This window comes from Gorilla gorilla, chromosome 10 (assembly GCF_029281585.2).
Source record: "Gorilla gorilla gorilla isolate KB3781 chromosome 10, NHGRI_mGorGor1-v2.1_pri, whole genome shotgun sequence".
Classification (NCBI taxonomy): Eukaryota; Metazoa; Chordata; class Mammalia; order Primates; family Hominidae; genus Gorilla; species Gorilla gorilla.
In genome coordinates this window covers 110,052,234-110,078,953 of record NC_073234.2, presented here as the reverse complement: position 1 = coordinate 110,078,953, position 26,720 = coordinate 110,052,234, and the positions used below count along the sequence as shown (strand labels likewise).

General features: G+C 44.0%; 1 protein-coding gene across 2 annotated transcripts in view; it reads left to right on the top strand.

Moving 5' to 3' along the window:
* Positions 1-26,720, top strand: part of TMCC3 (transmembrane and coiled-coil domain family 3) — a 305,754-nt gene that overhangs the window by 208,981 nt on the left and 70,053 nt on the right. Inside the window, exon 1 of one of the 2 annotated variants that reach the window (XM_019039410.4) lies at positions 13,358-13,615. The exons of the other annotated variant lie outside the window; for it this stretch is intronic. Within the exon in view, the coding sequence (XP_018894955.1) occupies positions 13,538-13,615 (78 nt within the window). The 5' untranslated portion in view covers positions 13,358-13,537. Of the gene's footprint in view, positions 1-13,357; positions 13,616-26,720 lie in introns of those variants that run through there. 2 annotated transcript variants of the gene reach the window in all.

Sequence of the window (26,720 nt, the reverse complement as noted above, 5' to 3'; positions counted from 1 at the left end):
AAGGAGGAAGTGTGCCCTTGTCGCTTGTGCAAGTTTGCAGACTCTGCAGTGGTAGGAACAGCATAGGCAGAGGCAGAGGGGGAGGGATGGCCGGGGTCCAGAGCTTGTCCACAGGCTCCTACTTTCATCCTAATTCTATTCACAAAATTTGTGATGATGACATACGGCATCAAAATGCATCCTCCACCTTACTAGGACACTTTCCAGGATAACAGCATACATCCTTACTGAAGTCTTACTGGTAAGGAGAAAGAGATACCACGTGAAGACAGACTTTAGGTTTTGTTTTGTTTGTGCAGACATTTATCGAGCTCTTATTTTATAAGTGCTTTACATATATTACATCATTTAATCCTCAACAACAGTATGAGGTGGGTACTATTGTTATCCTTAGCTTATGAATGTGACAACCAAGGCTTTAGAGCTCGTAAGGAGCAGCGCCAAGATGTGAATCCAAGCAGTCTGTCTCCAGTACACCATACCGCCTCCCTGTAACAGCACAAGATCATTTACAATTGAATGTTTATGTGAGTGATTTAAGCAACAGATACTGTCAGAATTCAGAGAAGGGAGAGAGATAACAGTGTGGACTGGAGTGGACAAGGAAGGCTTCAGCAAGCAGCATCCTCTTTTGAAAGGACTGTGACTTGGACTGTTTAAAAACAACATCACATCAGATTTTTCTGGCAGTTTCATTTCCCACTTTCCTTATCCTGCAAAGTGAGTTGATAAAATGCAAAGTGAATTCACGGACGATATGTTCCTGGAGTGTAGCTAGCTCATCCTTCAGATTCAGTATGTGCTTAATGAAAGACAATTCTCCTGGGCTAGCCGTGCATAGAATGGAGTCAGCTAGAGATCCCCAGAGAACTGCTTTCTCTGTGGTTGTGTGAAGTAGGAACCCAAGCATCACAAGTCCAGTTACAGGTTTAACTGAATGGAACATTTCGTGCCTAGTAAAAAGTAAGGCATTTTTATCTACGTTTGTTTTCTAACCCTGTTGTAGACTTCTGGAAAACTGCAGTAGCAAATAGCCAGTAGTCATACACGATAATCAGAGAGTGAAACTGTTTCCAAGTGGTAGAGTCAAGAGGTTAGAAATAGCAAACCACTTATATTATAATCTGTGTGTGCATGATATAAAGTAAAGACTCAAACCAATATAGGAATCATAAAACATGGAGCAAAGCAAAGCACATGAATTTGCAAAATTTTCTTTTCTTTTTTTTTTTTGAGATAGAGTCTTGCTCTGTCGCCCAGGCTGGAGTGCAGTGGTATGATCTCGGCCCACTGCAACCTCTGCCTCCAGGGTTCAAGCAGTTCTCATGCCTGAGCTACTCAAATAGCTGGGATTATAGGTGTGCATCACTACACTCAGCTAATTTTTATATTTTTTGTAGATACAGGGTTTTGCCATGTTGGCCAGGCTGGTCTCAAACTCCTGGCCCCATGTAATCCACACGCCACAGCCTCCCAAAGTGCTGGGACTACAGGTGTGTGCCAACATGCCTGGCTAATTTTTGTGTTTTTGTAGAGACAGGGTTTCACCATGTTGGCTGGGCTGATCTCAAACTCCTGACCTCAAGTGATCCGCCCGCCTCCACCTCTCAAAGGAATTTGCAAAATTCTCTACTCAACCTTGCTATGTAACCTTTTACTAAACAACTCATATAATGAGTCATTTTGAACCTGAACCAAATCTATGAACGTTAATATGTTCTTCCAACCAAATCAGGACTTAATTATCCATTATTTATTCCATTAAAAACCTTGTAGAATCACTGCTTTGTGCCAGGTGCTATGCTCCACACCGATGGGCCAAGGATAATGGACATTGCCATTGGCCCTGAACTTGTGTGGTTGAGACACAGCATACACTGTGGCCAGGTACTGACATGTGTGGTCATATTAATGAGCACCACCTACAGTCTTTGTTTGCCCTCAGTTTCCACAGCTGGTCAACTCCTCTGGTGCAGCAAAGGGCCATAACCTGGTAGAATATTCTGTGAACAACTTCTTTAGAGAAAAAGTTCACTCCTGCTTGTGTTGTTCCCCTCCTCCCAAAACCCAGTTTTTTCTGTGGAAATGACTACAGTTGCATCTAAATTTAATTTAATTTTTTTTTTTTTTGATGCAGAGTCTCTGTCACCTAGACTGGTGTGCAGTGGCACGATCTCAGCTCACTGCTACCTCCACCTCGTGGGTTCAAGCAGGTCTCCTTCCTCAGACTCCTGAGTAGCTGGGATTACAGGCACCCACCACCACGCCTGGCTAGTTTTTGTCTTTTTAGTAGAGACAAAGTTTTGCCATGTTGGCCAGGCTGGTCTCAAACTCCTGGCCTCAACTGATCTGCCCATCTTGGCTTCCCAAAGTGGTGGGATTATAGGCGTGCACCACCATGCCTGGCCTTAAAACACATTTTTAATTAAACTTTTAATTTTGAGATTGTTGTAGAGTCACATGCACTTGTAAGGAATACTTCTGAGGAACTCTGTACACTTTACCTGTCCCCCAGTGGTAGTATCTGTGTCTCCCATGGTAGTATCTTGTCAAACTTCAGTACAAATATAACATTAACATTGGTGCAATCCATCAGTCTCATTCAGATTTCCCCAGTACTTGTTTGTGTGTGTGCATGTGTGTATTTAGTCCTGTGCAGTTCTATCCACCACCACTCTCAAGATACAGAACAGTTCCATCCCCACAGGATCCCTGGTGCTGCCTTTTTATAAACACACCCACCTCCCTCCTGCAACTACCCCCTCCCGTTCCTAGAGCCTGGTACCCACTCATCTCTTCTCCTTTTCTATACTTTTATCATTTCAAGAATGCTATGTAAGTGGGGCCGGGTGCGGTGGCTCATGCCTGTAATCCCAGCACTTTGGGAGGCCGAGGTGGGCAGATCACTTGAGGTCAGGAGTTTGAGACTAGCCTGGCCAACATGGTGAAACCCTGTCTCTACTAAAAATACAACAATTAGCTGGGTGTGATGGCAGGCACCTGCAATCCCAGCTATTTGGGAAGCTGAGGCAGGAGAATTGGGAGGCGGAGGTTGCAGTGAGCTGAGATTGTGCCACTGCACCCCAGCCTGGGAGAAAGAGCGAGACTTCATCTCAAAAAAAAAAGGATGCATATCAAATAGTTTGTTCCTTTTTATTGTTGAGTCATATTCCATGGTATGGATGTACCACAGTTGTTTAACCATTCACATGTTGAAGGACATGGTGCTGCTACCAGGTTTTGGCAATTATGAATAAAGCTGCTATGAATATTTGTGTATAGGTTTCTGTTTGAACATGTTTTCTTTCTGGGATAAATGCCTGAGAGTGCAGTTGCTGGGTCAGATGGGAGATTTGCATGTTTTAGTTTTATAAAAAACTGTCAAACTGCTTTCCAGAGAGGCTGAACCATTTTACATTCCTACCAGCAATGTATGATTTATGTAGTTTCTCCACATCCTTGCCAGCAATATGTGTTATAACTCGTTTTTATTGTAGCCATTCTGATAAGTGAGCAGTAACATCTCATTGTGGTTTTAATTTGCATTTCCCTAATAGCTAATGACATTTAACATCTTTTCATGTGTTTATTTGCCATTAGTATATTCTCTTCAGTGAAATGTCTGTTCCTATGTTTTGCTCATTTTTTAATTGGATTTTTTTTAATTTTTATTGTTATTTGAGATGGAGTCTTGCTCTGTCTCCCAGGCTGGAGTACAGTGCCGCCATCTTGGCTCACTGCAATCTCCGCCTCCCGGGTTCAAGTGATTCTCCTGCCTCGGCCTCCCAAGCAGCTGAGATTACAGGCACCCGCCACCACGCCCCACTAATTTTTTTGTATTTTTAGTAGAGACGGGGCTTCACCATATGGGCCAGGCTGATTTTGAACTCCTTATCTCAAGTGATCTGCCACCTTGGCCTCCCAAAGTGCTAGGATTGCACATATGAGCCACTGCGCTGGGCCAAGGATTGTTTATTTTTTACTATAGAGTTTTGAGAATTCTTTATACATTCTAGGTACTCATCACTTGTTATATGTTTGGTTTTGTAAATATTTTCTTCCCGTCTGTATCTTGTCTTTTTATCCTCTTATCAGAGTTTTTTGAGAAGCAAAAGCGTTTACTTTTGATGAAGTAAAATACATTTTTGTACTTCTTTATGTAGCCTCAAGTCTGCAGGCAAGGCACATGTTGAAGACCATCTCCCAGGACACTTGAAGGCAGCCTGGAGAATTTTCTCATTGCTCTTCAGAAATCAATAGCATGGAATTGTTGCATTTGCTAAAAAAAGGAATATTCAAAGGCAAGTTCCCTAGCCTGCAGAGTTTCAATTGAGTCTGTCTACTTTCCTGTTTTTAATCAAAATCTTGCCAAGTGGAAGTTTCGGGCTTCTGTGCCAGATAATTGCTAATACTAAATAAGTAGCAGCGATTGTTTATTTGCAGTCACATAGAACATGCTATGTTAGAAATTAAATGTAAATGTTAAGAGTGTGGTCATTTTTAGTTGGCTATAAACCAGGTAGTTAGAATTAGAGATCCATGTTTGCATCAGGCCAGAAAGCTGCTGATCCGCAACATAAGCATTTCTGTCTATCTATCTGTAATATAGATGTGTAGAGCTGATCAGCATGTGTTCACCTCAAGCTAGTAGAATACATTTTAAAAACTTGATTTATTCTTCCTTTTGCTCTGTTCTTATATCCTTGCGGAGGGAAGCTTCTTGTACTTTTTGTCTTATGACTCTTTCCCCCAAAGGGAACACTTCCCTGCACTATTAAATCAAACTGGAATATGAAAAGAAATACATTTTCCTTTCCTTTACAAGAGGCTTGTACTTTTGTTTTCAACATCTGACTTTCCTTGTCTCTTCTTCTCCCTGCTGCGATGACCACAGGACTGAAACATCTAAGGAAGTGAGCTGCATGAGGAGAACACCTCCTTCCTTTGTCCTACTACCATGCCAAGCACATAACTATCCTGGCATCTACAGCAACGTTTTTGGAGGTGTCTGCCTCACTCTCTAGATGGGCTGTCCCTTCTGGATGTCCTACTCATTTCTATATTCTCAGCACCAAGAGCAGAGGCTGTCACACCAAAGGTGCTCAATAAATGACGGGAGAATTCACAAATGTCATTAACTACTTAGTAGCTGAAAATTGGTAACATCCATCATTCAGTGAATTTTCATCCTTTCCTATTACCCATTCCAACCCCTTAGGAACAGACACTAGTTTTTGCTTATGTCGGAGTCATTTTTTAAAACCCTAATGCCTAGGAAATAAGTAGACATTTAATAATGTTGATCTCATTCACTCAGCAAACATTTATTGAATACTATGTTAAGAACTGTCCAGAATACCTACATGTACCTGGAAAGTACAGTCCTTTCCTTCAGGTAACCTACACTCTAGTGTGTGTAGGGGGGAAGCATAGAAATTATCACATGAAATATTTAAAGAATATAATGTATTATAACCTTTGTATTGAAATAATTAGTCCAGACTGTAAATAGTTGAGCAGTTCACAGGTAATCTGGTGTGGACTGACCACAGAAGACTCAAGCTAGTGGCCTGAGAAAACTCTAGAGTCCTTGGTGCCCCCACTAGAATCCTCTGTTGATTCTCCCTTTATTTGTGCTGTTCAAAGTTCTTGCCTTCTCTTGAAATGCTGCCCTTCTCCTTGTCTTCTTTCTGCCCATACCCTGCATTGAATGTTGCATTAGACAGGATTCTTTGGGTTGCAGGAGTCAGAAACCCATCTCTAACGGGCTTGAGCAAAAAGAGGAATCCATTGCTTCATATCACTGAAAAGGTGGTCTAGGCAAGGCTGGTGTGGTGGATTGGCTGCCAAAATGGCAGTCAGCAATTTCTCCCATCTATGTGCACATCACTCCTTCCCTCAACAGGTAGACCCCGTTTCTCCTCCCCTGGAGTCTGAGCTGGACTTTTGACTTGCCTTGACCAGTAGAATGTCATGGAAGTGATAACCTGCCAGTTCTAGGCTAGGCGTTAGGAGATTTGGCAGCTTTTGTTTTTGCTGTGTTAGAAGGCAGCCACCATGTAAAAAAAATCCAGCTACCCTGATGGAGAGATGAGAGACTATAAAAAAAATGTATTTAAAAAAGTATAAACAGGCCGGCTACAGTGGCTCATGCCTATAATCCCATCTTTGGGAGGCTGAGGTGGGAGAGGCCAGGAGTTAAGATCAGCCTAGGCACACAGCAAGACCCTGTCGCTACAAAAGATAGCCAGGTGTGCTGATGCACCTGTAGTCCCAGCTACTCAGGAGAATGAGGTGGCAGGATAGCTTGAATCTGGGTGTTTGAGGCTGCCGTGAGCTATGGTCATGCCATCACACTCCAGCCCAGGTGACAGAGTAAGATAAAAAGTTTTTTAAAAAACTATAAACATATAAAAATAAAGACAGAGGCCCGGCCAGCCCCCACCATTCCAGCCACCCTAAGTCTTATAGGTGCTGACATGTTGTTTGTAGAAAAATCACCTCAAACTATGTTTTTCCTCTGTTCTCACACTACAAAAACAATAAACACAGAAGACTTCTGTGACCAAATATTGCTTTCCCTACACACCAAGCAAGCAATCAGTTCTGGACACCAGCTGGGTGTCCTCCACCTCTACCTGGAGATAGCGTCAGACCCCACAGTTTGAAGGTGGAGTCCCCAAGACTGCCCTTCGAATGCCAGTCACAAGCCCAGGCCTTCAGAACTTCAGGCCAACCGGCTTCATGCTGGGGTTCCCATGACCCCCTCTTTGGGTTTGATTAATTTGCTAGAGCAGCACACAGAACTCAGGGAACCTTATATTTTACATTTACCGGTTTAGTATAAAGGATATCAGAAAGGATACAGATGAAGAGATGCATGGGACGAGGTAGGGGAAGGAGCGCAGGGCTTCTGTGTCCTGCCTGAGTACACCACCCTCCATAGATGTCCAGCTATCCAGAAACCCCCTGAACCCTGTACTCTTCGGCCTTTTGTGGAGACGTCACTGGATGGGCATGATTGACAACCATGTAGAAATGTGATTGGACAAAAGCGTATATGATCTAGTACTAAGAGACTGAGTGGCGAGACCCAGCAAGGCCTGTCTGTTCAGATTCTTCTTGGCTTCTCTGTGCAGCATTCTTTCCTCCAGGGTATGGAGCAGGACCCCTTCTAAAATGAACCTTATGTCCTACAGTCAGACAAGGTAGGTCAGAGAATTTCTTCATGGCCAGCTGCATGACAGAAAGGCAGGGGAAGATTCCTTCCTTCAGGAGAGAAAAGAGCAGGTGGAACAAGGGTAGGATAAGGCTTCTGAGGCTGGCTTCTGGGATCTAAAGTGCCCCAAAATCATGACAAGAGACTATTACAGGGGCATTGGTAATTATGAGCCAGGAACCATGGGTGAAAACCAATGTGTATATATATATATATATATATATAATAATGTCACTCATGTGAATGAAGCCATTTTGGACACCCTACCCCCCCCCAGTGCCACATGGAACAGAGAAAATCCACCTCACCTCCCTTGGAGGCCTGCCCAGATTGCAGAATCATGAGCTAATGAGAGGTAGTTATCGTTGTAAGCCAACACCTTTTTTTTTTTTTTTTTTTTTTTTGAGATGGAGTCTCGCTCTATCATCCAGGCTACAGTGCAGTGGCGTGATCTTGGCTCACTGCAACCTCCGCCTCCCGGGTTCAAGCAATTCTCCTGCCTCAGCCTCCTGAGTAGCTGGGATTACAGGTGCCCACTACCACTCCCAGCTAATTTTTGTATTTTTAGTAGAGATGGGGTTTCACCATGTTGGTCAGGCTGGTCTCGAACTCCTGACCTCAGGTGATCCACTCACCTCTGCCTCACAAAGTGCTGGGATTACAGGCGTGAGCCACTGCACCTGGCCAAGCCAAAGCATTTTAAGGTGGTTTGTCATGCAGCGATAGCAGATGGAAAATGCTGGATCTAGTGCTCTAAGGATTTAGTAAGAAGTCTTTCTCCGTTTCATGGCTCTGCTTTCCCAGGGAGGCTGTCTTTGTATGGTGGAAGGATGTCCACTACAGCATCAGGCTTGCATTGTACCAGCTTAGCAATGCCCACTGGAAGGGCATAGGCTTTCCCAGCAGTTCTGGCAAAAGTCTGGGGATGACTCTCGTCTGCTCTGATTAGCTCATGTGCCCATCCCTGCACAAGCCACAGTGACTCTGACTGGCCAGGGCTGGATGACATGCCACTCTCTGGATCCAAGGATGGGAATGGTCCACCTTATCTAAGCCATTTGGATTAAAAGTAGGAGTAGGGTAGGTCCCAATAGAAAACCTAGGTACTGTCTTCAGAATAAGGGGTGGGATCCTGGGCAGGCTGAAACAACAAACACGCACTACAAAAGTCAAGTGTAATCCTACCTCTTTCCATAGGCCTTTCACTCCAAACTTTAAACTATAACAGCTCAAATGACCTGGTCTCTTCTTTGGTGCTTTTAGCATCTGCTGCCTTGTTGTGCTCCTTCCTTATAGTTTGCAAGTAAATTCTTATTTCACACCTTAGGTATGAACCTTTGTATTTCTTATTGTTCTGACTGCATTTGTTATTTTAACAGTGTTATATTTTCCATACTTTCTGCAGAGAGAGGCTCTTGGAGGTATCAAAAGCACAGAATTCTTACATTGACAGGAGGAATTTGCACCTGCGCTCTCCCTCTCTCTCTCTCTCCAGGGCTGACAAAACCCTAGGCATTGGCATTGCGTCCAAAGGAGAGGATGTGGTCTATTTTCCCCTTGGGTTCTGCCTCCCAAAAGGAGACCCAGATGGTGATCAGCACTGCTTGTTTTCTTTCTGTTCTGGGGAGCTTGCTCTTCTGCTATTTAATTTGTATAATTTTAAAAAATAATTTTGTATGAGTGCCCAGCAGAGCAGCTTTTGGGCAACTAGCTTATGAAATAAATTTAAATGATCTAAAAAAGAACATCCTTTGTTAATTGAAATTTAAATGAGCCTAATAAAGTTTTAATTTATCCTTCTCATTGAGGGTCAGCATTCCAGGATGGAATTCTAAGAAACATCAAGACAGTAATAGAAATGGAAAGTAGATGCCTGTTGGTACCCCCAAGCAAAGCCCAACCCTGGTTTGTCAGGGCCTCTCTGAGTTTATTCACACGTAAAGTGCTATTATGTTTATTTGAGAAGGTACCCCTAACTGGTGATTTGAATTCCAGAATTAAGGATATCACCGTATCTGTTCCTTTGAGACTCTGTTACCTTTAAAATGTTAAATTATTCTTCACTATTGTGTGTATGTATGAATGAATGTACATCCAGTGTATCAACAGTCATTTGTTAAAGAGCATTATATAATTGTGTACCCCTTTTCTATTGAAGCCTTCTTCATCTCCCCACCAGAGATACTGTCCTGAAATTTGTGTTTATTATCCTCTTGCTTTTCTTAAACTTTACAGGAAGGCTGGGCGTGGTGGCTCACGCCTGCAATCCAGCACTTTGGGAGGCTGAGGCGGGTGGATCACTTGAGGCAAGGAGTTCAAGACCAGCCTGGCCAACATGGTGAAACCCCATGTCTACTAAAAACACAAAAATTAGCCGGGCATGGTGGTGCACACCTGCAATCCAGATACTCAGGAGGCCGAGGCATGAGAATCACTTTAACTCGGGAGCCAGAGGTTGTAGTGAGCTGTGATCGTGCCACTGCACTCCAGCCTGGGCGACAGAGTGAGACTCTGTCTCAAAACCAAAACCAAACAAACAAAAAAACCAACCAAACAAAAACTTCACATGAATCTTTTTTTTTTTTTTTTTTTTGTGGAGACAAGGTCTCACTATATTGCCCAGGCTGGTCTCGAACTCCTGGGCTCAAGTGATCCTCCCACCTCAGCCTCCTAAAGTGCTGGGATTATAGACATGAGCTACCACACAGCCTACATGAATCTTACTGCAAGTAATTTTTTGTGGCTTGCTTTTTTTGTTTCTCAGTATTGTTTGTGAAATTTGTCCATATTGATTTTGTTTTAGCTGGAGTTTGGTCTGTGGCTTATTTTTTTACTTTATTATTTATTTTCATAAGCAGAAGTTTAATTTTTTTAATGTCAAACCTTTGTGGTTTATGCTTTTTGTGTCCTGTTTTTTTTTTACTTGAGATGATAATAATGATATTCTTTCATTTTCTTCTGACAATTTTAAGTTGTGTTTTTTCCACTTTAAGTCTTTAATCTGTTTCTTTTTTTTAATTTTTTAATTTTTAATTTTTTTAGAGACAGGTCTTGCTCTGTTGCCCAGGCTGAATTCCTGGCCTCAAGTGAACCTCTTGCTTCAGCCTCCTGAACAGCTGGGATTACAGGTGCAAGCCACCATGTCCAGCTAATTTTTTTTCTTTATTTTTCCTTTATCTGGTATTGGTTTTTGTTTATGCTGTGAGGTAGAGATCAATTTTATTTTCATCCAAGTGAAAAGGTAGATCATGCCACTCCTTTGCTCAAAAATTTCCAAATCTTCCCATATTCCCCAAAATTAAAGTTCTTTCTTTTCTTTTTTCTTTTTTTTTGAGTCAGAGTTTTGCTTTTGTTGCCCAGGCTGGAGTGCAATGGCGTGATCTTGGCTCACTACAACCTCTGCCTCCTGAGTTCAAGCGATTCTCCTGTCTCAGACTCCTGAGTAGCTGGGATTACAGGCATGCGCCACCATGTCCGGCTAATTTTGTATTTTTGGTAGAAACAGATTTTCTCCATGTTGGTCAGGCTGATCTTGAACTGCTGACCTCAGGTGATCGGCCCACCTCAGCCTCCTGAAGTGCTGGGATTACAGGCGTGAGCCACCACGCCCTGCCTAAAATTAAAGTTCTTAAAATAGAATGAAAGTCCATATATGATCTGGCCCTCTGAAATGTCTCTGACCTCATCTCTTTCCAGTGAACACTGGCCTCCGTGCTCTTCCTTGAACACTCCCAAAATGTTCAGGGCCCTTGACTTTCTGTTTGTCTGCTGGAAATTTTCAATGTCTATACTTCTGGCTTCCTCATTTCCCAAGTCTCTGCTCAAGGTCACCTTATCATGGAGGACTTCTCTAGCCACCCTAGCTAAAATCTCCCTCCAACACACACACACACACACACACACACACACACACACACACACACACACACACACACACACACACCCCAGCGTTTGGTATTTCTCTTCTTTCAAAGAACTTACCTGAAAAACTCTCTGGGTCTGGTATAGTTGTGTGTTGGGGTAGTGGTAGATGGGTATTTTTTAAAGTGTTGATTTAATTTTTTGAATGGCTTAAGGACTACACGGGACTTTCAATTTCTTCTTAAGTTAGTTTTAACCCTTTCTCTACAAAAAATATATTTTTAAAATTAGCCAGAAATGGTGGCATACACCTGTAGTTCTAGCTACTTGGGAAACTGAAGTGGGAGGATCCCTTGAGACCAAGAATTTGAGGCTGCAGTGAGCTATGATTGTGCCACTGCACCCCAGCCTGGGCAACAGATACCCTATCTCTAAAAAACATTTTTTAAAAAATTTTACTTTCTGAATGGCTAATATATGCCCACAGTATAAACATTCAAGTTTCAAAAGTATACACAGTGAAAATTAGATCTCTCTCCATCTCTGCCTTCTAGCTACCTGGTTCCCCTCTCTTGGCATCAATTTCTTGTCTGTTTCCCTAGTTTCTTATTTATCCTCCCAGATATATGTCGTGCATGTAGAAGCACATAACCTATATTGTTTTTACATAAATGGTGGAATGCCATATATATTATCCTGCACATTGCTTTTTTTCCACTTAACCATGTATGTTAGATTTGCTTCCAAAGCTATTCATAGAGGGCTGCCTCATTTCTATCCCAGTTACCTAATATTCTATTGGATGATGTACCATCATTTATTTACTTAGTCTCCTTCTGAAGGATAATTAGGCTATTCTGTCTTTACAGTGGCCTTCTAAGAAGCCAGTGTGTTTTGCCCATCTTCAATCGCTGCTTCACCCTGATGTCAGATATACCTTCTCCTTAAACTTCCATTCCCATGCTATCATTTCCCTGTTCAAGAATTTCCAGCAGCTGCCCAGTTCCCACAGAATAAGGCTGAACTTCTTACCCTTGAACGAAGGTCCTGCATGGTCTCTGCCTTCTTTTCCATCATGTCTTCCTGTTCCTGAGGACGCTCCCCAAAACTCATGACTTGAGGTTTTCCCAAATGTACCTCTGATTTTAGGGGCTCCAAAGTTTTCTTCAGCCTGCTCTACCGTCCCCTTTGAACCCTATGAGGGAAATCCTTCCGTCCCCCTGGACTGGTCACACTGGGCTCCAGGTCCTCTCTGGAACAGCTGCACTTTAAATATTTCAGCCCAGTCTCCCACTGTACACCCTACAGAGCCAGAACAGGTGTTTTGAATTTTGTTTGGGGTTACTGATATTTAAATTGTTCACCAATGGTCCTTCCTCTTCTAGACTCCAAATTCCTTGTGGGCAGGGACTGATGACTGGGAATGGGGAATACTAAAATGAAAAGATATCCTGACTTCCAAGTAGCTTAAAACATAAAGGTAAGCTGGGCATAGTGGCTCACGCCTGTAATCCCAGTACTTTGGGAGGCTAGGGCAGGTGGATCACGAGGTCGGGAGATCGAGACCATCCTGGCTAACACGGTGAAACCCCGTCTCTACTAAAAATACAAAAAAATTTAGCTGGGTGTGGTGGCAGGCGCCTGTAGTCCCAGCTACTTGGGAGGCTGAGGCAGGAGAATGGCGTGAACCCGGGAGGCGGAGCTTGCAGTGAGCCGAGATTGCGCCACTGCACTCCAGCCTGGATGACAGATCGAGACTCAGTCTCAAAAAAAAAAAAAAGAAAGAAAAAAGAAACATAAAGGTGAGCCAGATATGCAAAATTAAAATACACAACACAGTAGGATCTTAGTTTAAGTGGAAGTATGCTCTATGCTCAGGGCAATCATGGTCGGGGGGGAGTCTTTTATTTTATTTCATTTTTTTACTTTAAATCTCTGGTCTCTAGTCCAGCGTCTGGTACATAGCAGCTGCCCAGTAAGTGCCTGTTGAATGGAGAATAACATAAAAAGAGGCATTTAAGGCAAGTGTCAACTTCTTGCAGTAACAGCCACCTTTTATATACAAAATAAGTCAACAGATAGTGTAGTGTGGATGTCGCTTATCTTTTGGGGAGAAAGAGGGCTGTGTGGGAGGTGATGGAATCAAGTTTCAGCCAGGGAGGGAGGCGAAGACATTGCCTCCCGGGTCGGGGGTGGGTGGGGGGTCCCGGCGGCTGCGGGGCGCGGGAGAGGCGGGGAGAAGGGAAGGGGGAGGAGACTCTCGCCTCCTGCCCCGCCTCCCCCACCCCGCGGCGGCGGCGGCGCAGGGCGGCCGCGCGGGTGTTGGCACCAGAGGCAACAGCTGCAGCAGCCGCGCCGCCCCCTCGCCCGCGGCTCCCAGGGTGAGCCCCAGCACGGCCGGTGGCTCGCGGCGCGGCAGCTCCAGAAGACGGGAAAGTTCGCGGCCGGAGCGCGGAGATGCCGGGCAGCGACACGGCGCTCACCGTGGACCGGACCTACTCGGACCCCGGCCGGCACCACCGCTGCAAGAGCCGGGTGAGCGCAGCGGGCTGGGGGGCGGCGGGTGCGCGCGGGCCCGGGGGCGAGGCGGGCTGGGGCGGCGGCTCAGTGCTAACCCACGCGCCCCCGGCGTTTCGCCGCCGCCCTCCCCTGCCGCCGGAGGTCCGTGCCTCCCCGATCCTCCGAGCTAAAAGGGTGGGCGTCGGGGGCGTCGGAGCCCAGGCTGCGGTTCTGGGATCCCAGGTCCGCCTGCCCCTCACGGCGCCCAGGTCCCCGCGCGCTATGCGGGACGCCCGGTTCCCCGACGGCCCGCGCTCTGCTGTCCTCCCCGCCAGGGAGCGCCCGCCGCTCCGCGAGGGAATCCCGCCACCCGCGGCCCCGCGTCTCCAGGTCTCCGGGGTCTCGCCCTGGGTGTGACGGTGCCCTCCCCGCCGAACGTCCCGGCGGCCGCCCTGTCTCCCTGTCCTCGGGGCGTGTGGCCGGAACCCGAGCGCGGTGCGCAGCCGGTGCGCGGGGAGGCGGCGGACGGGCTCTGCCCAAGTGAAAAGTCAGAATCTTTGCGCTGCCTCTCCGGAGTTTCGAGCCGAGCCGAGCAGGCGCCCTCGCCATTGTTTGCAGTGTAATTTGCTGTTGCTGATTTTGGCTGTGGGCGAAAATAGCTCATTCTGAGCCTGCTGCAGAGACGAGCCCTGTAGGGCTTCAAAATAAAGACGGAGGCCGCAGCCCAAGCGCGGGTCTGTCCTGGGAGAGGAAGCCTTCGCCCTCCCCGGTGAATACCTTTGCCCTCCCGGGCTGTTGAATCGTCGAGGCTGGATGTGAGGCTCTGTAACCCGTTCTCCCCACGGCTGATTGAAGTGCCATTTAACAAAGCACCTCCTCCACGCTGGCATCTGTTCTGGCAGGAGGCACCTGGAGTTGTTCTTTGCTCCGCCAACTACTTACTCGCATGTCCGAGAACTGGGGATTTGGGTGTCAGCCTCTGTGTAAAGTTCACGGAGGAAGAGCCGGGCTCAGATTCTGACCTGCCACCTCCGAGATCGAGAGACCAACTGGATGGAAATAGTAGCAATAGTGACAGGGTTGTGTCGCGGCCCTTTGTGCAGGATTTTGGTCTTCACTCATAATTTGAAGTAGTAATCGATTGCCCCAGAAGTGAAGCAATGAGTCTCTGGTTTATTTGCCCGCTTTCCCTTTTTCTTTTAGCATCTGTTAATCATTTTGGAAGAATGATTTTTTACAGACTGAATATATTTGGTGGAATAATACCTCATGCACTCATCTCAACCTTACAATTCTCTTATTTTTGCACTTTCTTTAAAAGTTTCGTAACAGTTTGCTGTGAAAATAACCAGAAACTACATTTGGAATAAACATTGAAGAAATGTGCTTACCCACAGGTAGACATTTCTTCTTGGATAGCTGTAATACTAGTTAACAGAACTATGAAGAAAAGGAGATCATCTTCGAATGAATTTGTAATTGAGAGGATTCTGTAAAGTTAATATTGCAGACTTGAAATGTGAAAGCTTGTTTTTTCTTGTCACAACTGTGATCTTCTTTGTGTAAACAAGATTAGTAATCTTAGCGGGATGGATGGCTCATTGTCAACTCATTTAAGTGGTTTGGCAAAACTCATGCAACTTTACAAAACTCACTCTTCATAACCTGTAAAATGGTGGTGATAAAGTTTGTGCCTCAACTGCTTAGATGGAATGTAGTAAAGCAATTGTGTAAGGTAACTGCAGAGTGTTTCTGCCGCATCTGCCACTGTTGCCTGTCTACGCCAGTCTTTTCTATTAAAAGGCCAAAACCTTATGTGAAGGAGATTTCTTTATTTTCTTTAAAATTCTGCTGACGGGCGGGGGGCGGTGGCTCATGCCTGTAATCCCACCACTTTGGGAGGCCGAGATAGGTGGATCACCAGGTCAGGAGTTCAAGACCAGCCTGGCCAAGATGGTGAAACCCTGTCTCTACTAAAAATACAAAAATTAGCCGGGCGTGGTGGTGGGCGCCTGTAATCCCAGCTACTCGGGAGGGTGAGGCAGAGAATTGCTTGAACCCGGGAGGAGGAGGTTGCGGTGAACCGAGATCGCGTCAGCCTGGGCACAGAGCGAGACTCTGTCTTTAAATAAATAAATAAATAAATAAATAAATAAATAAATAAATAAAACAATTCTACTGACAATGTTATTGTACCTGCTGCCTTATATTGTTAGCATGGAGATACCCGGTTTTTAAATAAGCTGTGTATTAAAACTGAGTTAGACATTATATGTGCGGATTATCATAAATTAGCACATTGGGCCAGTCAGATCTAGCGAAGAGAGGAAATCAGAGAAGGGCTAGAACTTTAGCAGACCGTAATCACAAATTCTACTACAGTGATGCTGGACTTCTTGAGGTCCCAGTTTAAACTTCTCAACTATCTGCTTTTAGGTTTTTTATTGTTGAGACAGCGAGGAATAGGTAGAACTAGTGAAATTTTTGTAAACTCATAATAATAACTTTTCTCAAGCAGGGTTGATGTAATTTCAAGTCTGTCCTGAGGCTACAATAAGTCTGTTGTAATGAAGGGAAAGCAACAATTTTACTGTGCAGAAAGTATTCATCCATTTAAATGATCGTAGCTCCTGTATTGTGGAACTCACTTGGATGCAGCTGTAAAGATATGTTTTCCTGACACCCAGAACGTATGTGATGCGAGAGGAAGACATCAAGTGCTAATTTCTTGATGTCACCATCTCCTTGGGAGGAAACTAGTATATGATTTAAAAAGAACCCTTTTATGAACTCATTTGGTGAATTAGCTCCCCTAAAAATGCTAATGAGAACTGGGGGGTCATGGGAAGAGTTGATTAATCTTTCAGGGATATGGAGTTTCTGCCTAGAAGTGGGCAAAGACTCCATGAGATGAAGTTCTTAGTTACTGAATGGTCATTTTTTAAATTCAAAATCAATACCTGTTGAGATAACAGGGAAACTACATGGTCTGTCTTGCTGGGCTTATTTCAGCCTTTGAGACTGGAATAATAATGAGGCAGTGTACTCTCTCAACATTGCAGAAATCTATTTTTACATCTAGGTGGACTGACCTAGATAACCCCTCCCCCCTTAGTGAAAATGTAAGTAATGAATTCTGTGATTGTTGCTAAGCTGACAAGTCAGGATCATTCACATTTTAAAACTTCATCTTTGTAAAACTCAGAAATGGTGCTTGTTAACTTGATGCACATATCTCTCTACTTTAAAAGAAAGAGCATCCATAATTAGACTCCTACTTTTTTTTCATGCCCTAGATAGTTAAAGCCTATCATCTTTTTAAGAATACAGGCCGTCTGCTTTCTATACAGTAACTGGCTTTTATTAATGATGTGTGGACTAGGTTTTCTTTTAGTTGGTTTTCATTTTAAATGTTCTAAAATGCCCTCTCCAGCCACTTGGGTATAGTGGTGGACAGCTGGGGCTCTGGACCTACGTGGGTTGTATTCTGGCTCTTCGAGCTTCTTAACTGGGTGACCACTGGGGCAAGGTCCTAAATAGCCTTTCTGAGCCTCCAGTTTCCCATCTGTAAAAGAGGTAAAACTCCACTCTTCTGGGAGTGATTGTGTATCTTAAATAAGAAAGTATTTGTTTTTTTTTTTTAAAAAAAAAAAAAACCAGGCACGGTGGCTCACGCCTGTAATCCCAGGACTTTGGGAGGCCGAGGCAGGTGGATCACCTGAGGTCAGGAGTTCAAGACCAACCTGGCCAACATGTTGAAACCCTGTCTCTACTAAAAATACAAAAATTAACCAAGCGTGGTGGCAGGTGCCTGTAATCGCAGCTACTCAGGAGGCTGAGGCAGGAGAATCGCTTGAACCCGGGAGGCGGAGATTGCAGAGAGCTGAGATCGTGCCATTGCACTCCAGCCTGGGGGACAAGAGTGAGACTTCGTCTCAAAAAAAAAAAAAAAAAAAAAAAAAGGTGTGTGCTTTCAAATATTAGCTATTTAAAAAAATTTTTTTTAATTTATGTTCTCTCACTGGGTGAAAAAGCTGTATTTGTCTATATGTCAGGTTAATAATTTTTTTCTATTTTGTTGGTGCCACTACTAATCAGAACTGCTAGTCATCTTGAGTGCCTGCCCTCCCCCATCTCTCTAACCTATTAGCAATACCACCGCACCTTTCTCTGACATTTCTCTGGAATTGGTTTCTTCCATATCTCCCAATCATCCCCCACCTTAGTCACTTATGACCTTCACCAACTTCTGTTCCATCCTGCGTGCAAGGACCATATTATTTTCCCGACAGAACCATTTGCATTAGGATAGTCCCCAGAATACAGATCTTGTACCAGTGCTGTTTGCTACCAGTGCAATCTTGGATCCTGTAATCACTCTAAGCCTTAGTTCCTACTTCTACATAATAGGGGTGGTTTGAGGAATAAATTCAGTAATGTCTATAAAATGTTTAACTCCATGCCAGGTGCACAATAAGAAATCAATAGATGGTAACCGCTTTTACTATAGGCCGAGCATCTCAACCCAAAAGCCAAAATCCAAAACTTTTTGAGCGTCAACATGACGCTCAAAGAAAATGCTTACAGGAGCATTTCTGATTTCAGATATTTCTACCTGGAATGCTCAACCAGTAAGTATAATACAAAGATTCCTAGGCCGGGCATGGTGGCTCATGCCTGTAATTCTAACACTTTGGGAGGCCAGGTGGGTAGATCACTTGAGTTCAGGAGTTTGAGTCCAGCTTGGCCAACATGGTAAAATCCGGTCTCTACTAAAAATATAAAAAAATTAGCTGGGCATGGTGGCGGGTGCCTGTAATCCCAGCTACTAGGGAGGCTGAGGCAGGAGAATCGCTTGAACCTGGGAGGCAGAGGTTGCAGTGAGCCAGGATTGTGCCATTGTACTCCAGCCTGGGCAACAGAGGGAGACTCCATCTCCAAAACAAAACTAAACAAAACAAATTCCAAAATCTGAAATCTGAAACACTTCTAGTTCCAAGCATTTTGAATAGGGGACCTGTACTATATGAAAGAGAGATTTGTGAGCTTAGAAACGGAAAGGCTGCTAATTTTGTGAAAAGTATAGACTTTTCTAGCATTGCTAGCATTTTGTGCCTCCTTGCGTCATGTTTCTCATGACATTGACTGTTTATATGTTTAATGCTTACATGTATTTATAAACTATAGACATTGGCACTTTGAGAGCAAGATGCTTCGTTTATTCAAAAAATACTTACTGAGCACCTTCTGTGTGCCGGCTGCTGATCTAGGCATCAGGAATACAATGGTAAATGAAACAGTCTGGTCTCTGTGGAAACTTAATATCTGGTGGGTGTATCTCATTTATTCTTGTGGTTCCAGACAATACCCCTGTCTTGTACAGGAGAACATGATGATAATACATGCAGAAATCTCTAACATCTGAAGTAAAACTTGTGTCAAGCGTGAGTGCCACCTGTAGTATATCTTCAAGTGTTCTGTGGTTTGGAAATCCATCTACAATTACATGATGAGTAATGACCAAAGGCAGTGAAGAAGAGGATGCTGTAGCCCTTCTCACAGTGGAACTGGTTGGGCAGTGATGTAGTAAGTTGATGATCACATGCTTACTCCCTGGGCAGGAAATAGGGGGAGTGGAAACTGACTTCTGTCCTGGAGGACACTGACCCAGTGAAGTGGTAAGTTGAGTAGTACACAGATATCGTTTTCACCAGTGATTTGTTTTATTCTAAAGAGCTTCTTAAAGAGAATGAATAATGCTGAGTGTCTCAAGCCAGGTTTTTCTTACATTTAGGATGAGCAAAGTGATGCGGTGTGTGTTTTTCGAGCTGTACTTTGTTGCCGGCTTTCCCTTTAGAGGAGAAGGAATTGCCAGCCACCACCAGCTCACCCGCCTGTCACATCCGCTATAGAGAGCACCAAGACAGCTGCTACCAAGTTGGATCTCAGGGTGTGTTTTGCTTCAGACCCTCTGCCTGAATTTCCAGGGCTGCTGCTAAGGTCAGAAATCAACCTAGTCCTACTTGGAAAATGCCCGCAGCTTGACTTAGAAGAGTCTGCAGCTTTCAGCCCTGTGGTTTCTTAATTGTGTTTTCATGTTTTCAGTGGAGGGGAGGAGGGTGACAAGAGAAAAGGAAGAGAACCATGAATCACTGTACTGTGAATCAGAATGAGGACTTTTCATTCCTTCGAAAGAGAACATCAGGATATATGATTTGTGCATAGGCCAACTGCTTCCGTTGACTTGGGAGGGGTGCTGCCTGAAAGAAACCATAGTATATTTGTGGATTATTCCTCTGTAAGGAGGTAAAAAGAACATAGGTGAAAGGAAGAATGCAGTCACAATAATAGTTAATGTGTACTGAGTGCTTACTGTACACCAGGCAACATGAAGCACTTCAAATACATGATCTCCTTATCTTCCACAATATCCTACTTTTCCATTTTACAGATGGGGAGGCTGAGGCCCAGACAGATTAATAGTTTCTCTAAGATCTTGTGGCTATTAGGAAACTATGGTAGAGCTAGGGTTTGAACCTGTGTATGTCTCAACTCCAGAGATTGATTCTTTACCACTTCCCTGTCTGCCTCCATGGCAAACACTGGAGAGCAGCCCAGTCTTTCTAAACTAGTTGGGTGCCTGGGGATGGATGTGTACAGCATCTGCTGGGCACTTACCCTAATTGTGTGCTCTAATTCTTATGACATACACATTGCCAGTCTTTTGCATGTAGTCATATATTCCCAGTAAACATGTGAATGAATGATACAGAGTGATAGTTCATGAACTTTAATGCCTAGGATATGAGAATTTTGCTAGTAGTTTGAAGTCTTAAAGGCTGTCAAATAAGCTCATGATTTAAGATCATTAAAGAACCGTGTTTTCGCCTGATGTTTGGTCTCCTGAGGATGGACTGTTGAATAGCAAGGTGAAGGTGGTGCTTCCTTGTGACCATTGAGTTCAAGACATGCCTGCAAACGTGTCTCCTCAGTAGATCCTCATGACTGGCCTGTGGGTTCACACCTTCTTTTGAGCCATGTCATCAGTCACCTACCTGGTGATCTTTCTGTGAAGGCTCTTGTAACATTAAACCATGCCTTCTTATGTCCCCTGCAGAACATCACACTTTGGGGGAGTGCACTGGAGTGGTTAAGAGTGCCAGTCTTGGAGTTATCTGCCTCGGTTAACTTTCTTTTTTTTTTTAGACAGAGTCTTGCTCTTTCACCAGGCTGGAGTGCAGTGGTGCAATCTCAGCTCACTGCAGCCTCCGCTGCTCAGGTTCAAGTGATTCCCCTGTCTCAGCCTCCCGAGTAGCTGGGACTACAGGTGCACGCCACCACTCCCAGCTGATTTTTTTGTATTTTAGTAGAGATGGGGTTTCACTATGTTGGCCAGGATGGTCTCGATCTCCTGACCTCGTGATCCGCCTGCCTCGGCCTCCCAAAGTGCTGGGATTACAGGCATGAGGCACTGCGCCTGTCCCGGTTGACTTTCTATAGTGTACCCTGCCGCATGGTACCAAAGTTAGGTTTTTACAAGGGTTGTCACAATACTTCCCTTGGAGGACTGTTGTGAGAATTAAATGGTGTAGTACGTGTAAAGCACTGTTGAGTGCCAGCACCTGCTAAATGCTCAGTTAATGTTCAGATGGGAGAGGAAGAATAATAACAGTATGTAACAGTGGTGTAGCTGTCTGGCCATTGCAGGAGCTGCAATTGAGCAGAGACCATGGGTGTGATTTCCAACACTTTGAGTTCTCTCCAGAGACCAGATCTTTTCAAGGATTGCTTCCTGAAATGCATCCCATTTAGTGCCGGTCCCCTGAGGAAGCCACATTTTAAATGGCTGATTGTAAACCTGTATCTTCCTCAGGTCTTAAAGGCATTCGAGGAGACTGTGCCAACTAAAAACATTACAAAGGGCAGTTTAAAGCAACTAGAAAACATAGCCCGGTGTCCACACCAGAACTCCCTGTGGAACCCTGGCTTGACTGAATTAAAGGTATGAAGGCAGAGGGTTGGAAAGTTAGACTCAAGGTTTTACCATGGTAGAACTGGAAGGGAATTTAGACATTATTAACTCCAGACCATTCCATTTGCAGAAGCGGAAAATGACACCAGCCAGACTGTAACCAGTAAAATTATGTAATTAATACAGACTGATTGGGACTAACCGTTATACCAGCTTCTGTCTTTAAAAAGGATTGCTTTACATAATTTTTAAATATCAAATTAATTGCTAAGTTATAGGGGTGGAATGAGAATTTAAAATTATTTTCAGTAGGTATGAACAAATTTAAGTTTTTGTGACTTTTCTAGGTTAAAAAAGTGAATTTGAATGACACGATGTTAGGCCATTCTTCTTCTGAATTTATTTACAGGTTTTTGGGGGGCACTGGGGAAAAGAGGGGTGACAATTCATGTATCAAACTACTTTGTACTGTATTGTTGCTAATATATATATAAATATATATATATTTTTTTGTGGTTCCTCTTAGTGTCTTCATTTTCTCAGTATAAAGTTTTGCAAAATGAAGAGTTCATCCATGTCCTGACTTTCCACTTGTTGGGGTGGGATATTGGGGAAAAAAGTATGCCAGATGCATAAGCCATGGAGCTCATCGTCTGTGCGTTTGACTTAGAATTCAACCCAAGTCTGCCCTGGTCTCCAAAGCTCTCCGTTCTGTGAGTCTCACCTTAAGAGTCTCTTCTAGCATCGAGTGTTTTCAATATATAAAATTTGCATACAATATAACACAACCCCTAAACCCAAGCCTAAAACTTCACCTAGTCCTTGACCAAAGAAACAATTGTCTGCTCCAACACTAGGGGAAAGACAGGACTTGAGTCCGATGGCCCATGGAGAGACAGCACGTCTGGTGCAATGCCCAGTGAAGCGTCCCCCTAGAAAAAGCCCGTGTGACTTCTGCCTTACACGCCGATTTGAGAGCCCAGCCCGGGAGTAAAATGTGGCTTTTACTGTATCCTATGAGACATTTCCACCTACCTCTTGTTCCACAGGCACCTCAAAGTCTGTATATCAGATTCATTCTTTGAACCGCCCTTCTATTCCTGGTTAATATTATACTTTTCCCATATAGCCAGTCAGCAAACCAGATGCCTGAGCTGCTCCCTCAATCCCCCACTCTACCCAGGCACCCAGTGGTTTACTTCTTTTCTTTTCTTTTCTTTTCTTTTCTTTTTGAGACAGGGTCTGGGTCTGTTGCCCAGGCTGGAGTGCAGTGGTGCCATCTTGGCTCACTGCAACCTCTGCCTCCCAGGTTCAAGCAATTCTCCTGCCTCAGCCTCCTGAGTAGCTGAGATTACAGGCACATACCATCATGCCCAGCTAATTTTTGTATTTTTAGTAGAGACAGGGTTTCACCATGTTGACCAGGCTGGTCTCGAACTCCTGACCTCAGGTGATCTGCCTGCCTTGGCCTCCCAAAGTGCTGGGATTACAGGCATGAGCCACTGCACCTGGCCCCAATGGTTTACTTCTTAAATGTCGATCATCTATCTTTTCCTCATGGCCCCCAACATCCCTCTCTTAAGCTTACCTCTGGATTTGAGCAACAGAGTGAAGCATCAGGAAATGGACTCCGGAGTGAAACTTGAACGTCAGCTCTTTCACTTAGCGGCTTTGTGAGTAGCCATTAGAAGCGGTGTTGGGAAACCCATTACAACATTTGTTGTTCTGAGTTTGAGTCATTCGTGGTCTACCGCAGTTTCCCAAAGTTCAGTCATTCCCACATCTACGACACACAGCCTCATACCACCTGCACTGTTATTTGCTTGATATTTCTAAATCAGTTATCTCCTTAAAACTTAAATTTATTTTCAAAGTATCAGTGTCATTATTCTAGCTATATATCTTCTGAGTTTGAGGCCTCCCAGCACCAGATTAAGAAGTAGATTAGCACTGGGTGTGGTGGCTCACGCCTGTATTCCCAGCACTGTGGGAGGCCAAGGTGGGTGGATTGCTTAAGCCCAGGAGTTTGAGACCAGCCTGAGCAACATGGCCAAACCCCATCTCTACAAAAGATACAAAAATTAGCTGAACTTGGTGATGCATACATATGCTCTCAGCTACTCAGGAGGCTGAGGTGGGAGGATCACCTGAGCCCTGGGAGGGGTGAGGTGGGAGGGGTGAGGCTGCAGTGAGCCTTGATTGCGTCAGTGCACTCCAACCTGGGTGATGGCGAGACCCTGTCTCAACAAAACTAGTTAGCAAGTGTTGGAGCAATGCTAGAAAGTTTTTAGCACCAAAGACTTTTCCTGGACTGAATCAACTGAATTGGATTGAGGATTGAAAAGGAAATAACTCGCTCACTGTGATTCTATGTTATTTAATGCTTTTGTCTTATGTCACCTAAAATAATTCAGAATCATCTAGGAAAACCCTGGTCTTAATGTATCATCTCCTTTCGTTCCTTCATGAAATATTTATCTTTAGACCCATGGTCTAGAAGATGCTTAGAAACATTTTTCCCACTCATGGGCTGTGAAAATTTGAGTTAGTGAGTGTTTTCCTTTTTTATTTTGGCCAACAGGAACCCAGATCCAAATTTCAGCTGAACCGAGTGAGATTTTTATAGCCTGCTTCTTTTTCTTTTCTTCTTCTTCTTTTTTTTTTTCTTACCTCTTGATTTTGGCTTCCTTTTCTAATTTATATTTTTTTCTGGCCTGGTTTCAATGTGTGTGTGTGTGTGTGTGTGTGTGTGTGTGTGTGTGTTTACATATCATGTGTTTCCTGTAATCTATCTTAAATCCTTGTATACCAAATGAGGTACTCATCAATTTATTTATTTACTTATTTATTTATGAGATAGAGTCTCGTTCTGTTGCCCAGGCTGGAGTGCAGTGGTGCAGTCTTGGCTCACTGCAGCCTCCGCCTCCCAGGTTCAAGCAATTCTCCTGCCTCAGCCTCCCCAGTAGCTGGAACTACAGGTGCCCACCACCATGCCAGCTAATTTTTTTGTATTTTTGGTAGAGATGGGGTTTCGCCATTTTGGCCGAGATGGTCTCAAACTCCTGGCCTCAAGTGATCCACCTGCCTCACCCTCCCAAAGTGCTGGGATTATAGGAGTGAGCCACCATACTCGGCCTCATCAATTGATTTGATTCAATATAAATGATTGTTACTGGGATGAACAGAAGCCCAATCTGATAAGTTGAAGGCAGTCTCATCTAGGTGGAAATACTTGAAGGAGCTCGGAAATGAGCTGAGCTTGCTTCTCTCTGTATTATTTCCTCTTTAGTCTTCTGACGACCATGACCTGGGAGAAACTGAGATAATGGATGACGATAGGCCGAAGAGTGGAACATCCAGAAAATATGAATTCTTTGGGAATTTCAGGCAAGGACAGATAGTGGGTGGAGAAGAAATTTGAGTTACATGTTTTTCTAAAGTAAAGTTGAACCTAATTAAGATGTGTATGTAGGCTTGTTGTAATGGAAGGAAATTAAATGGTGTCTTGAGCTGCAGCCTTCCACAGAAATTTCAGTATAAGCACTTGTCCAAAAATAAAGAATGCCTTTAGTGAAAGCTGTGCTTCAGCACCTAAATATATTTACTCCAGTGTGTTCAATTCTGTGTTGGGGCCAAAAGTCCCTTTTCTCTGTCTTTGTCAAGATGTTGTGATCATACAGAAAGCCTGAACTTGGCTTCAGATAGTCAGCAGGGTACTATTTTAATCTCACTAATTGGAACAGGTGGCCTCTATTTGCAGCTGAATCACTGGTTGGCATAGATTTAATTTATCTGACAATATGAAGCCCATTCAGTAAGAGCTGTTCAGACTCTATGTATTGGCATCAGGCAAAGTGCCTGAAAGCCCCACTAGAAAGCATGGGAGACAGGAAGGAAGATGGAAGAAATGCAAGGAAGAGTGTGCTGCTTCCATTCCATCCTACATGTTGAATGCAGAATGGGTGAAAGGATATGGTCGAGGGATGCATGTGAAGGTGCTTGAGAGGGGTGCTTATAGATATTTCTCCAGAGGAGGAAGAGGTGGCAAATGTCTTCTTTGAATCCACCCCATAAGATGGCATGGTGCAAGAGGACCTCATGCTGTCCTCATGTTTTTAATATGAGCACATATTCAGGCGTGGGGGAAAGAGCATGTCCCACGTGACTCAGCGTAAGTGCTCAAGTTGAGATACCTTAAGACACCTCTAGTGACATCAGAGATGGTCCCCAGATTATGACCTTCTCCAGCTAGATGACTCTTTTATTTTTACATTGAGTGTATATTTTGCATAGTGTCTTGTCAAAGTTTTGCTTCAAATTCTTCAGTAGGACAGAAGCCCAGCTTCTTAGACACCCAGAGTCTCTCATCTGACCTTTGCTTTTCACCCACTCTTGGTCCTTGAACTCCGATCTCCTTTCTTTGTGGACTCCCATGCCTCCCTCTGTGCCTGTGGGTACCTGCCCCATCCTCTCTCATGGAGATAGTTGTTCTTTTTTCTAGGCATGGAGCATTGGACATAGTTGGAGCTTTGTAAATATTGACTGAATGAGTGAATGTGTGTATGTTGTGAAATTGTACTGTGGGACTTGAGAAGCTGGAAAGCTTATTCTACTCTTGATCCATATCAATTCAGATTAATTTGCCTTGTTTTAATTGCTGCACAGGATCCCCATGTATGGCTATACCATCATTTATTTAACCATTTTCTTATTAAAGGACAAGTATATTGCTTCCAGTCTTTGGTCATTACTTATTTTTGCACATGTGAGGAATACGTTAGCAGGCTAAATTCACAAGCGTCTAATTGCTCAGCCAAAGGGCATGTGCATTTTAAATTATGATATTACCACGCTGAACGCTGCACCTACTCTGTGTTGAACACTGGGAGCTAAGGATGCAGCACTGAACAACACTGGTAAAGTTTGTATAACTATCATTAATGTGTGAACATGCCTTTACCCACATCGCTTCAGACACAGCGTGTTTTCAACTGTTTTGATCCTTGCCAATCTGATAGGTGAAAACTCCTTGCCCGTTTCAATGTATATCTTTCCTGGTATGGATGAGGTTGGTCATATTTTTAAAATTTTTATTTTGAAATAATTACAGATCTACAGAAATTTGCACAAAATAGTACAGAGATGTCCCATGTACCCCTCACCCAGCTT